Source organism: Corylus avellana, chromosome 5 (assembly GCF_965113065.1).
Source record: "Corylus avellana chromosome 5, dhCorAvel1.hap1.2, whole genome shotgun sequence".
In the NCBI taxonomy this organism is placed as follows: domain Eukaryota; kingdom Viridiplantae; phylum Streptophyta; class Magnoliopsida; order Fagales; family Betulaceae; genus Corylus; species Corylus avellana.
Window position 1 is genome coordinate 28656280 of NC_142494.1, and position 13257 is coordinate 28669536.

The 13257-nt window shown below is 35.9% G+C and overlaps 2 protein-coding genes across 8 annotated transcripts; both read right to left on the bottom strand.

Moving 5' to 3' along the window:
• Nucleotides 1-146: 146 nt before the first annotated feature.
• LOC132182193 (MDIS1-interacting receptor like kinase 2-like) lies at nucleotides 147-5472 on the bottom strand. Of its 2 annotated transcripts, XM_088516293.1 has the most exons (3): nucleotides 4958-5472; nucleotides 876-2236; nucleotides 147-535 (listed from the first exon to the last, which is right to left on the bottom strand). In XM_088516293.1, exons 1-3 carry the CDS (start codon nucleotides 5122-5124, stop codon nucleotides 147-149), a joined length of 1917 nt encoding a protein of 638 aa, XP_088372419.1. In that variant the 5' UTR covers nucleotides 5125-5472. The 2 variants fall into 2 exon arrangements, with proteins under 2 accessions (XP_088372419.1, XP_088372418.1); XM_088516292.1 differs by lacking the exon at nucleotides 4958-5472 and having other exon boundaries at nucleotides 876-2532.
• A 4065-nt stretch (nucleotides 5473-9537) lies between these two features.
• On the bottom strand, nucleotides 9538-12415 carry LOC132182195 (MDIS1-interacting receptor like kinase 2-like). 6 transcript variants are annotated; one of them, XM_088516978.1, is made up of 4 exons: nucleotides 11953-12415; nucleotides 11593-11880; nucleotides 10285-11376; nucleotides 9538-9949 (listed from the first exon to the last, which is right to left on the bottom strand). In XM_088516978.1, exons 1-4 carry the CDS (start codon nucleotides 12413-12415, stop codon nucleotides 9561-9563), a joined length of 2232 nt encoding a protein of 743 aa, XP_088373104.1. In that variant the 3' UTR covers nucleotides 9538-9560. The 6 variants fall into 6 exon arrangements, with proteins under 6 accessions (XP_088373104.1, XP_088373103.1, XP_088373099.1 ...); XM_088516977.1 differs by having other exon boundaries at nucleotides 10285-11300; nucleotides 11361-11808; nucleotides 11953-12355; XM_088516973.1 differs by having other exon boundaries at nucleotides 10285-11286; nucleotides 11503-11626; nucleotides 11915-12355.
• Nucleotides 12416-13257: the final 842 nt, after the last annotated feature.

Sequence of the window (13257 nt, forward strand, 5' to 3'; positions counted from 1 at the left end):
CAAAGGCCCGATCCAACAAATATGATTGAAAAATCGGTACAATCTAAAAAATAACATAATTCATGGCATTATGATATCATACACTACCATTTTTTACTCATACAAGTTCATCAAACGATATGATACTCAACCTAAAAGCAAATACTTCATAATTGAGTTTCATCCCTTGGTTCAACTATATACATTTTCTGGTTTCTTAGCTGCCATGATGAAAATGTATGTAAAGGTTTGGCTATTGGCTTCTTTCGAGAAAGAAATTCTTGAGACACGCATTTCATTGTAGGCCGAGACTTTGGGTTGGTATGTAGGCAGGCAAATGCTAGTGTAGCGACAAGGAAAATATCTTGTGCAACTAGATGATTTGGAGGTGGCACACGCTGGTCTAGTATTTCATGTAACATCACGTTTTGAGAAGATGATGATGATAATGAAGTCAAGAGTTCCGTTGGATGTCTTCCCATTAATATTTCTAATGCTACTACTCCAAAGCTATACACATCGCATTTTTCAGTAACTTTCATGGTATAGGCCAACTCTGCATGTAAATTAAAAGAAGAAGAAGAAAAATTAAAAGTATTAAAAATGTAAGAACATTTGTCTTCATTTTTTTTTATTTTTTATTTTTTTTGTATATTTTTCAATGCAAAGAAGTTGGTCAAAACTTGCCATTGCATAATAATTCCTTAGTCAAAGGGGTTGTTTGCCATCATGCATGAATCATATTCAAATAATAAATGCCAAGGTAACCCTACTAGCATGAATATTGGGAAAAACATTTATTCCACATGGCTGGTTCTATGTTTTGGAATAATAGACATGATTGAAACGAATAAATAAATAAAGATATAAATTATAGGAAGAAAAAAATAGTTCACCTGGGGCAATATAACCGTAAGTGCCTGTAACTAATGTTTGATTTGAAGAATCAGGATCAAGAAGTTTAGCTGTGCCAAAGTCTGAGACAAAAGCCTCTAGTTTCGAGTTCAATAAAATATTGTTGCTTGTTATATCTCGATGAACAATTGATGGAATGCATTCATGATGCATGTAAGATAAGGCATGGGCGGTGTCTTTGATGATGTTCACCCTCTTGCTCCAATCCAATTCCATAGCTTCAATATCATTGCTCAAGATACAAAATAGGCTTCCCCTTTCCATATACTCATAAACCAAAAACATGCATCGTTTATGTAAACAGAACCCATGAAGTTTTATAATGTTTCGATGTCGAATTTTTGTTAACACTTTTACCTCATTCCTGAAACTCATATCAAAAGTTGGGTTCTCAGCCTCTAATCGATGAAGTTTCTTCAAGGCAATTACTTTGCCACCAGGTAATTTTGCTTTGTAAACGCTACCATAACCACCGGTTCCAATACAATATCTTATATCAAAGTCCTCGGTTGCTAGAATGATGTCTTCATATGCAATATGTCCATCATAATTCCATATCGAGAACAAGTTCCCATTCTTTGTTTCTTTTGACTCAAATTGGGTTTTCTTGACCATGCACCGAGACAGAAGAAAGCCTCCTAGAATTAAGAATCCAAGGTAAATGGTGATGGGAACAAAAACTTTCACTATGGTTACAATTGATTTGTTACTGCAACGAGGGAAACCCTTGAAGTCACCGCACAAATCCTTGTTACCAATTAATGTGTCGGGTGTATGATTCCAATAGTATGGAATTGGACCTTTCAAAGAATTATATGACAAGTTGACTAGTCCGATGGAAGCATAATTATTGGGAATATTGCCAGTAAGACTATTGTAGCTTATATCCAATTGCCATAAATTGTATATAGTGGTAAGTTCAACAGGTAATTTTCCACTAATAAAGTTATGACTAAGGTTAAGAGTTTCCAATGATTGAAGATTTCTGATCTGAGTGGGAATATGACCAATGAGCATGTTATAACTTAGGTCCAAATAGACAAGATTCTTTAGCATCCCTATTTCAGACGTTATAAAACCATTGATTTGATTAAGACACATATCCAGATAGGTGAGATTGGTTAAAAGCCAAAGAGATGAAGGGATTGGTCCACTGAAGTTGTTTCCACCTAGACGTAATACAACGAGATTCCTCAGATTTCCTAATTTTTGGGGGATGGAACCATTGAATTGGTTAGAAGATAGATCCAGGTAAGTGAGATTGGTTAAGAGCCATAGAGATGAAGGGATGCTCCCTTGAAGACTAATAAATCCAAGAACAAGACTGACTAAATTAGGGAAGGAAGATAAGAAGTTGAGTTTTAACTTATCTGCACTGAGCAATCCAGTCATGTTAATCTCTGTAACGCTTCCACCGGTGTTGCAAGTAATACCACTCCATTCGCAACGAGTTGAGGTATCGTTGCCGTAGCCACTCCACCATCCACTCTCCAGAAGAGCCTTTGCTTCCAGTTGTAGTGGTGATAATTCAAATGCTCCTACAAACTGAGCTCCACTGTCCTCCAAATACATTCCGTGCAACAAGATACAAGTAGCCCATGCTACCACCACAATGGAAATGGAAACGGAGGGTGCCATTGTTTACAATCAGTACTGTATGATTGAATGGCAAAAGGGTTGGTTGTTATGTCCATATATGACTCGGGACGTACACTTTAATAAGAAAGATACAAGGCCTTGGGGGGGCAGACTTGGTGGAATGAATGCCAACGTAATTCTCACGATTCATATGAAACTGCAAGTTTTCCACGCGTATATATGCTTTCCATGAATCATCCTGGAAATTTCCTCCCACTTGCATTGCATTGCATTGCTTTAATCTGTTTTGTAAATGTGTAGCTACAGAGACTTGTGGAAATACTTGTAGTATAGTTATTGTTGTGCTCTTCATGGATGGACACTTGTCCTTTCTCATGCCACTTGGGAAAATCACCCAATCTCGATCGGCGTATAATTTGGGCTGGAATTCCCAACGTATTGAATCCTTATAACTTCTTCTTTGTATGCATTGGGCTGACTCGGCATTTAGACAATAGCAGCCGAGTTGTCTGTAAAGGATCGATTTTCAGAGCCTCATCTAAATATGAGGGTGGATAATTTGCTCATACTTGAATTAGACAAATGTGAGAGATGCTGCACACAAAACCCACCAATCTTCCATACATTAAGAATATCTGATGACTTGGAATTTCTGATCTGAAGTACATCAACATGCATAAGTTATTATATATAGTTTTGTTTTATATTTTATATTTGGTTGAAGTCTAGTCACTAATCGCTACTTCTCACAACTGAATAAATTAATAAAAAAATAAATAGCGGAATAAAATAAATAAACATACAAAATTTTATGTGATTCGGTGTATGAACCATCCACGTGATAAAACTTTAAAGACTATTATACTTTTATTTCACTTGATTATTTTACAAGTCAAAGAAAAAAATACAAAATGATATGATTAATAAAATCAAATTAAATATATTCATTTCTGATTTGATTTTATCAGTTAGAATAGATACTAATATATTCAAATCTCATAGGATATATTTTAACAACTTTCCTGCAGAATCCTCCCCGTTGCATGCTACCACTATTGTAGAGAAATGCACTCTGACTGATTGACGAGTATAACCACGTGCTACATATGCCAAGCGACAGACCCCTTATCAACCTTCTTAAGACTATATAACGTATATAAACTTCCTGACTTGTTGCTGATTTATAAATGTTTTTTTTTTTTTTTTTCCTCTGTTTTCCTCAGCACGGCCACCTTGTAGTTTAACAACGGCTATAGAGAAATGTGGACAAACATGTATTTAACCTTTAAGAAAAGGAAAACCACTTTACAAAAATTCACGGAGATTTTTCTGGTTAATCAAAAATATTTTGAGTTTGACCATGATTTTCGGTCATACCAAACACTAAAAAATTAAGAAAAACTTTTTTAAAAAAAAACATTTTACATTAAAACAAACGGAGATTACGGTTGAATTTGAGAAAGAAAAAAAAAAAATCTAATTCAATTTATAAATTTTAGATTTGTTTCTCTCTTATCTTTAATAGAATTGACTGAAAATCATGCCTCATAAAGTGGAAGTCATTAGTTCGATTCTCTTTTTCCCATTTCCTTTCCTTTGCCCGGAAATGTTAAAAAAATAAATAAATAAATAACAAAATTTTCTCTAACTATTATATATATATATATATATATATATATATATACCAAATTTTTTGTGTAATTCACAGGATGGATGGGATATCCCAAATGATGGTGCATGTCACCTGGAACAATTAATGAATAATTAGCAATCTTCTGGGGTATGGCCTATAGGGTTTTGGAATCGTTTTGAACAATAAGCTTCAGAACTATGGCTGAGGCCAACCCATCTCCATCGACGACGACGGAGACGGATGTGGACGTGGACTCGCTGGCTCGGTGTGCCACCTACCTCGGCCTCCAAGACCTCTCCAACATGGGCATGTCCTGCAAATACCTCAAACGCGTCGCCTATTCTGACTCCATTTGGTCCCACTGGTTCAGGTCATACCATCTTTTTCAAAAGATTTTTTACATTTTCCCACAAATTTTTCCTCAAATTACCTTGTGGAAACCACTTTGCCACAAGCTAATTTTGTTTTGTAAACACTAGCACAACTACCGGTTCCAATACAATATTTGAGATCAAAGTACTCGGTTGCTTCAATGATGTCTTCATATGTAATATGTCCATCATAATTCAATATCGCGAACAAGTTTCCATTCCTGTTTTTTTTTTTTTTTTTATCAACTCAAGTTGAGTTTTCTTGGCCATGCATCAAGACGGGAGAAAGCTCCAAAGAACTAAGAATCCAAGTGAAATGATGACAAGAACAGAAAATGTCACTTTGGTTACAATTGATTTTTTGTTGTTGTTACTGTTATTGTTATTAGGGCAAGGAGGGAAATACACGAAAACACCGCATAAACCCCCGTTGCCAATTAATGTGTTGTATGAATGATAATGATCATAATCATATTGAATCGGACCTTTCAAAGAATTGTATGCCAAGTTGATTATCTCAATAGAAATGCAAGTACGAGGAATGTTGCCAGTAAGATTATTGTGGCTGATATCCAAAAACGATAGATTGCATACTGTGCAAAGGTCAACGAGTATTTCTGCACTCATAAAGTTTTGACTAAGATTGGTTAAAAGTGAAAGAGATGAAGGAATTGGACTAATAATTTGATTATTTGAAATGTCAAACCACTCTAATTTGGTGAGGTTTGCTAGAGAAAGGGGTAACTCGCCTCTCAAATTATTTTTGGACAAATCAAGATAGGTGAGTCTAGATAAAGTACCTATCTCAAGTGGGATGCTCCCTTGAAGATTATTATGAGACAGATCAATCTCGGTGACGCTTCCAGCAGCATTGCATGTAATCTTACAATGACTTGAGGTGTTGCTGGTGTGGTCACTCCCCCACCACCCACTCTCTTGTAGAGCCTTTGCTTCTAGTTGTAGTGCTGATTATTCAGATGCTCTCATAAACTGAGCTCCACTATCCTGCAAATGCGTTCTATACAACAATATAAAAGTAGCACATGCTACGTGTTATGAATGCACTTGTGAACGTTGAGTCCCACATTGAAAAAAGAAAGAAAAAAAAAATTAATATACCTAAGTGGACCTTAGCACATTAGCTTAGGCTTTTGGGTTAGAATTGTACTCAACTATGTATATTAATATACTCTTGGTAAAACTCCATAACCGCTTTATCTCCCAACAAGTGGTATCAGAGCTATGGTTAGCTTCCTGAGACGCATCGAGTTTGGAGTTGTGTCTGCATCCGCAACTCTTGACGCGAGACACTATTAGAAATGTAAATAAGACTCACAAGCGATGAGGAGTTTGGTCAATGTGAAGAGACTCACAAGTGAGGGGGAGATTGTTGTGAGTGCACTTGTGAGTGTTGAGTCCCACATTGAAAAAATATAAAAGAAAATAATACTTAATATACTTAAGTGAACCTTAGCCTATTAGCTTAGGCTTTTGGCTAGAGTTATGTTCAACTATGTATATTAATCTATGATTGATTGTTGTGTTCATGGCTCCGGACACTTTAATAAGAAATTAAGATAAGGGTGGCCTTTTGACGTTGAATGAATAAACATTCTTTTCCTTTAGAATCCTATGGTACTGTAAATCAAAAAAAAAAAAAAACAAAACAAAATCATCCTATGGGACTGCAAATTTTCCACCCGTATGCTTTCCCTAAATCTTCATGGAAATTTCCTCCCAATTGCATTGCTTTAATCTGTTTTGTAAACAATGGAAACTTTGGAGAACAAATCCCACGCGTGCGAGCAAATGGTGTGGCTGGGGAGAGACTTATGGAAATACTTGTATTTATTAGTGTGCAATTGCCCCTTCACACTCCCCACTCCCCAGATATAGATGCCTCGTGTGGTCTTCATGGATGAACAGGACTAGTAAACTCTCGTATAATTTGGGCTGGAATTCCCAAACGTATTGAATGCAGATACTGACTTATGACTTCTTCGGACAAGAGACTGCTAACAACTCATTAAAAGCACCTTATTATTTTCAACATACATTCACATTTCCATCGTGAGGTATGCTATGCTTACAAATAAATTTTACAAATTTTTTTTTATAAATTGATGTGACAGAATATGATTGAATATAAAATAAGTTCAAATTTTGAAAAATCTAATCATGTTATGTCACATCAGTTTGTAAAAAAATTTCTGTAAAATTTGTTTGTAAGCCTAACACTCCCCTTCCGCCACATGGACAAGAGACTGCTACTAATTCAACACTTGATGATGTGAGCGTAATCCCCATCACAGCCCCACATGCTTTGGTGGACAATCATGATGGCTTCTAATTATATATGCAATAGCTACAAAATCTATCATCAAGCTAAAACTACACTACAAGGGTTTCTTAATACAAGTGGCTTCACCAATCAATCCAATTGCATGGGGAAAATTTTGGGCCATTTCACGAGCAAAATATTGGGGACGAGGGTTTGGGCTAGGTGGATTCCTTGTATGCATTGGGACTCTGCATTTAGACAATAGCAGCCGAGTTGTCTGTAAAGGATCGATTTTCAGAGCCTCATCTCAATATGAGGGTGGATAATTTGCTCAAACTTGAATTACACAAATGTGAGAGATGCTGCACGTACACAAAGCCTCGAATCTTCCATACATTAAGAATATCTGATGACTTGGAATTTCTGATCTGAAGTACATCAACATGCATAAGTTATATATAATTTTGTTTTATATTTTATATTTGGTTGAAGTCACTAATCGCTACTTCTCACAACTGAATAAATTAATAAAAAAAAAATAGAAATAAATAGCAAAATAAAATAAATAAATACAAAAAATTTTAAGTAGTTTGGTGTATGACCTATATCTACATAATAAAGCTCTAAGGACTATATTATGCTTTTATTTCACTTAATTATTTTGTAAGTCCAAGAAAAAAAATACAAAATGATATGATTAATAAAATCAAATTAAATATATTCAAATACGTTCCGTACAACATAATACAAGTAGCCCATGCTACGACCACAACGGAAATGGAAACAGAGGGTACTGCCATGTTTGCAAGCACTATAATATGATTGATGAGGGAAATGGCAGAGGATTGATCATTATATTCAAGACTGGGGACACTTTAATAAGAAACATACAAGGGGAGGGGGAAGACTTAGTGGACTGGGAGTCAAGTGTACGTGGTTTTGAATTTTCCACCCCTATGCTTTCCCTGAATCGTCATGGAAATTTCCCTGAATTGTCATGGAACTATGGAGAATAAATTCCACGCGAGAAAGCAAACGTGTGGCTGGAGAGTGGAGAGACTTATGGAAATTGGACCTTCACATTTCACACTCCCGAGTCTATAGATATAGATGATTAGATGCCTCGTTTGTCCCTCATGGATGGAAAGGACTAGTAAACTTTTGACCTTTCTCATGCCACTTTGGAAAATCACCCAGTCTCGGCTTATAATTTGGGCTGCTATTCCTAACGTATTGAATCCGTATGACTACTTCGGACAAGACTCAAGAGACTGCTAGTCTGCTACCAACTCATTCAAAGCAGCTTATTATTTTCAATTTGCCTCTTCCACAAATTGCTCCTACGACCTTTGCTGCCAGGCATGTGTAAAACAGAAAAAAAAAACAGTTTGGAAATTCATGTTCTAGAAAGAGAACGAAAAAATAAAATAAAATGAGATAATGGAGGGAGTGAAGAGTGGCTACTCTACTTGAGTTTGATCATAGTAGAACATACTCAGCTGGAAACAAATGATAGTAGTACATACTTCACATTTACCAATTACCATGGCAATAAGCTCTCAATTCCATGTAGTCATGCATCCTTACAAGTTACAAGTGACCCCACTTATGGCCGAAATGAGTAGGGATGATTACATCAGAATGTGCATGCGCATTTAGATTTCCACGGAATTATCCTGCAAATTTCCTTTTGAAAGTGGACATTTCTCCATCGCCGTTGGGGGTGGATGAATGTTGTTTTTGCATTTTCCACACAACTGAGCTGCACTATGCATATAAGGCCCAAGAGAACAGATAAGATCCTCATTTCTCTCCATAACAAAGGCACACACACTCTTCTTTTTCTAAGAAGTTCTCTTCATGTTTTTCTCTTCCTCAAGGCATAATTATGTAACTAGCCTTCAATGTTGACAAAGCTTAGAGAGACATACATAACGATATTGAAGAAACAATTTGTTTAATCATGAACTTCTGTTTTGCATAATCTTCTATAAAAGTCATTCTTGCTACGCAAGACTGCCACCAAAAAATTTACATTAGTGATGGAAATATAAGAGAGTGCATGTAACGTGACAAAATTGTTGGATCGGGCCTTTGACCATCTTATCTGAAATTCAATTGATGTCTAGTGAGAGAAACCAAAGCCTTTTATGGTATTCAAAATCGTATCCCGCAAATCATGTTCTAAGAGCCGTCCAAGTGAACAGATCCGGATTGTTGCACCTCAACAAAAATCAATCAATTAGAACAATGAATATGGTGATTTTGTAATCCATGTCTTCCTTCAAACCTCCAGAAGTCAGTTATAGAATGTAATTCATGTGACAAGATTCAATTGAGCCGATTACTACTCTAAAGCCCATCTTTATATTTGGATGTAATTGTTGGTATGTTTAGCAATTGCAAATCTTTTGTGTTTAACGGTGGAATTTTTGGCTTTATATTGTAGTCCCGAAATGGTGCATGATAAGTTATGAGAGCTCCTCTGCATTTGGTTACGTATGAGAAAATGCCATAGGACGGATTTTTTTTTTTTTTTTTTTTTTTTTTTTTATCGTGTTGCAAATCTTTGTCCAACCACACTAATTTTTTTTTTTTGGGTATACTTCTTTATTGCATTTATGGTTTATTTTCAATCGTATGCTATATATATATAATGATTGAAAAATGAGTACAATCTAGAAAATAACATAATTCATGGCATTATGATATCATGCACTAACATTTTTTTACTCATACAAGTTCATCAAACAATATGATACTCAACCTAACAACAAGCACTTCATAATTGAGTTTCATCCCCTGATCCAACCATATACATTTTCTGGTTCTTTAGCTGCCATAGTGAAAGTGCATGTAAAGGCTTGGCTATTGGCTTCTTCCGAGAAAGAAATTCTTGGGACACGGATTTCATTGTAGGCCGAGACTTTGGGTTGGTGTATAGGCATGCAAATGCTATTGTAGCGACAAGAAAAATATCTTGTGAAATTAGATGATTTGGAGGAGGCAAACGTTGGTCTAATATTGTATGTAACATCACATTTTGAGAAGACGGTGATGATAATGAAGTGAGGAGTTCCATTGGGTGTCTTCCCATTAATATTTCCAATGCCACTACTCCAAAACTATATACATCGCACTTTTCAGTAACTTTCATGGTATATGCCAACTCTGCATGTAGATTAAAAGAATAAGAAGAAGAAGAAAAATTAGAAGTATTAAAAATGTAAAAACATTTGTCTTCATTTTTTTTTTTTTTTTTTGGTTCTTTTTTCTTTTGTATATTTTTCAATGCAACAAATTAAGTTGCCACTGCATTAAAGTTCCATACTCAAAGGGTTTGTTTGAAATCATGCATGAATCGATTCAAATAGTAAATGACAAGGTAACCTAGCACGAATATTAGGAAAGACGTTTGTTCCACATGGCTAGTTCAATGTTTTAAAATAATAGACAGGATGAAAATAAATAAATATATCAATTGTAGCAAGAAAAGAGTAGTTCACCTGGGGCAATGTAACCGTAAGTGCCTGCAACTACTGTTTGATTGGAGGAATCTGAATCAAGAAGTTTAGCTGTGCCAAAGTCAGAGACAAAGCCCTCTAGTTTATTGTTCAACAAAATATTGTTGCTTGTTATATCTCGATGAACAATTGATGGAATGCATTCATGATGCATGTAAGATAAGGCGTGGGCAGTGCCTTTGATGATGTTCACCCTCTTGCTCCAATCCAATTCTATAGCTTCAACATCATTGTTTAGGACACAAAATAGGCTTCCCCTTTCCATGTACTCGTAAATCAAAAACATGCATCGCTTATGTAAGCAAAACCCATAAAGTTTGATAATGTTTCGATGACGGATCTCTGTTAACACCTTTACTTCGTTCCTAAAACTCTTATCAAAAGTTGGGTTCTCGGCCTCCAAACAATGAAGTTTCTTTAAGGCAACCATTTTTCTACAAGGTAGTTCTACTTTGTAAACACTACCATAACCACCGGTTCCAATACAATATTTTATGTCAAATTCCTCAGTTGCTTCAATGATGTCTTCATATGCAATATGTCCATCATAATTCCATATTGAGAACAAGTTCCCATGCTTTGTTTTTCTTGACTTAATTTGAGTTTTTTTGACCATGCCTCGAGATAAGAAAAAGCCCCCAAGAACTAAGAATACAAGGGAAATGGCGATGAGAACAAAAAATGTCACTTCGGTTATAATTGATTTGTTATTGGATCTAAGACAAGGAGGGAAATACTCGAAAACACCGCATAAATCTTTGTTTCCAATTAATGTGTCGTATGTATGATTTTGATAATAATCATGTGGAATTGGACCTTCCAAAGAATTGTATGACATGTTGACATAGCAAATAGAAATGTAAGTATCGGGAACATTGCCAGTAAGATTATTGTAGCTAAGATCCATGAACAATAGACTGCCTATGGCCCCAAGTTCAGGAGGTGCTTCTCCACTAATAAAGTTATGACTTAAGTTAAGATGATACAAAAAAGGAATGCTACTAAGCTGAGTGGGTATCTGACCAATGAAATTGTTTTGATCGAGAAATAGATTGGACAAACTTTTCAAGTTTCCTATTTCTACGGGGATGGAACCATTAATTTGATTTTGACTGAGGACCAAAGTTTCTAAATTAGTCATATGACCTATAGATGAAGGGATTTGACCATTGAGTTTGTTATTCCCGAAAACCAAGTGAATCAAATTATTCAAGATTCCTATTTCCGAGGGAATGGAACCATTAATTTGATTTTGACTAAGGTCTAAAGATTTCAAATTAGTTAAATGACCCAGAGTGGAAGGGATGGGTCCACTAAAGTTGTTGTGACCTAGGTCCAAATGGACAAGATTCGTCAGATTTTGCAAATTTTGGGAGATAGAACCATTGATTTGATTTCCATTTAAATCCAGATGGGTGAGATTGGTTAAATGCCAAAGAGAGGAAGGGATTGGTCCAATTATTTGATTAGAAGAAATGTCAAACCAAACTAATTGGGCGAGGTTGGCTAGAGAAAAAGGTAACTCACCTGTCAGATTATTAAAGGACAGATCAAGGTAGGTGAGTTTCGATAGAGTACCTATCGCAAGTGGAATGCTCCCCTGAAGATTAATATTGGACAAATTAAGATAGATGAGTTTCGATAAAGTACCTATCTCAAGTGGAATACTCCCTGAAAGAATATTATTTGATGGATCAAGCCAGCTCTGGGACAGGTCAAGCCAAACCAAATTTGGAAAGAAAGAGAAGTTGAGTTTTGACATCTCCCCTAAATGAAAACCTTCATGAAAACCTTCATCAAAGTGGGTCGTGATCTGTGTGACACTTCCACCAGCATTGCAAGTAATACCATACCAGTTGCAACGACTTGAGGTGTCGTTGCTATAGCCACTCCACCATCCAGTTTCCAGAAGAGCCTTTCCTTCTAGTTGTAGTGCTGATGATTCAGATGCTCCCACAAACTTAGCTCCACTATCCTCCAAATATGTTCCATAGAACAAGAAAAAGGTAGCCCATGCTACGAGCACAATGGAAATGGAAACGGAGGATGCCATGTTTGCAAGTATTGAATGACTGATGAGGGCAATGGCGAAAGGGTTGATTATTATGTTCATGACTCGGGACACTTTAATAAGAAAGATAGAGGGGACAGACTTGTTGACTGGGAGTCAAGGTCAAGACCAAATATTTTGGGTGACGTTGAACGAATTAATACCAACGTAATTCTCACGAAATTCTTTTCTTTTCGAATTCTATGGAACGGCAAATTTTCCACACGTATGCTTTCCCTGAATCGTCATGGAAATTTCCTCCCACTTGCATTGCTTTAATCTGTTGAAGTTAATTTCAAATTTTCACACTCCCCAGTCTAACGAAGTCTAGTAAACTATTGAGCTTTCTCAAGGCACTTGGGGGGAAATCACCCAATCTCGGCTTATAATTTGGGCTGGAATTCCCAACGCATTAAATACAGCTATTGAGTTGTGACTCCTTTGGACAAGAGACTGCTACCCACTAATTAAAAGCACCTTATTATTTTCAACTGACCCTCACCTTCGCATTTCTGTCGCATGGTTGCCCTCTTCTACAAATTGCACCTATTATCACCTTTGCAGCCTTTCACTTGTATAAGTGCTGTACCTTCAAAAACATTTTGGAAATTGATGTTCTAGAAAAAAGGGTAATTGCAGAATATGTTTGCGCACATATCTATCGAAGGGATTTATCTGAATCATCAATGCCTAGTACTATCTGAAGAAATTAATAAAGAAGTAAAACTAAAAGCAGAAATAAAAAAATATAATAGACACAAAGATTTTTACGTAGTTTGATCTATGATCTATGTCCACCGATAAAACTCTAAGACTACATTTACTTTTTTTTCACTTTGATGATTTTACAATACAAATTGTCCCTATTTACTATACTACTTTATCATGTTAAATTTTTAACACCT

Coding starts and splice junctions, on each gene's coding strand:
- LOC132182195 (XM_088516974.1), bottom strand. CDS start 12,355: ATGGCATCCTCCGTTTCCATTTCCATTGTGCTCGTAGCATGGGCTACC. Junction 9,950..10,284: donor TTACGGTTACATTGCCCCAG/GTGAACTACTCT, acceptor ATCTACATGCAG/AGTTGGCATATACCATGAAA.
- LOC132182193 (XM_088516292.1), bottom strand. CDS start 2,532: ATGGCACCCTCCGTTTCCATTTCCATTGTGGTGGTAGCATGGGCTACT. Junction 536..875: donor TTACGGTTATATTGCCCCAG/GTGAACTATTTT, acceptor ATTTACATGCAG/AGTTGGCCTATACCATGAAA.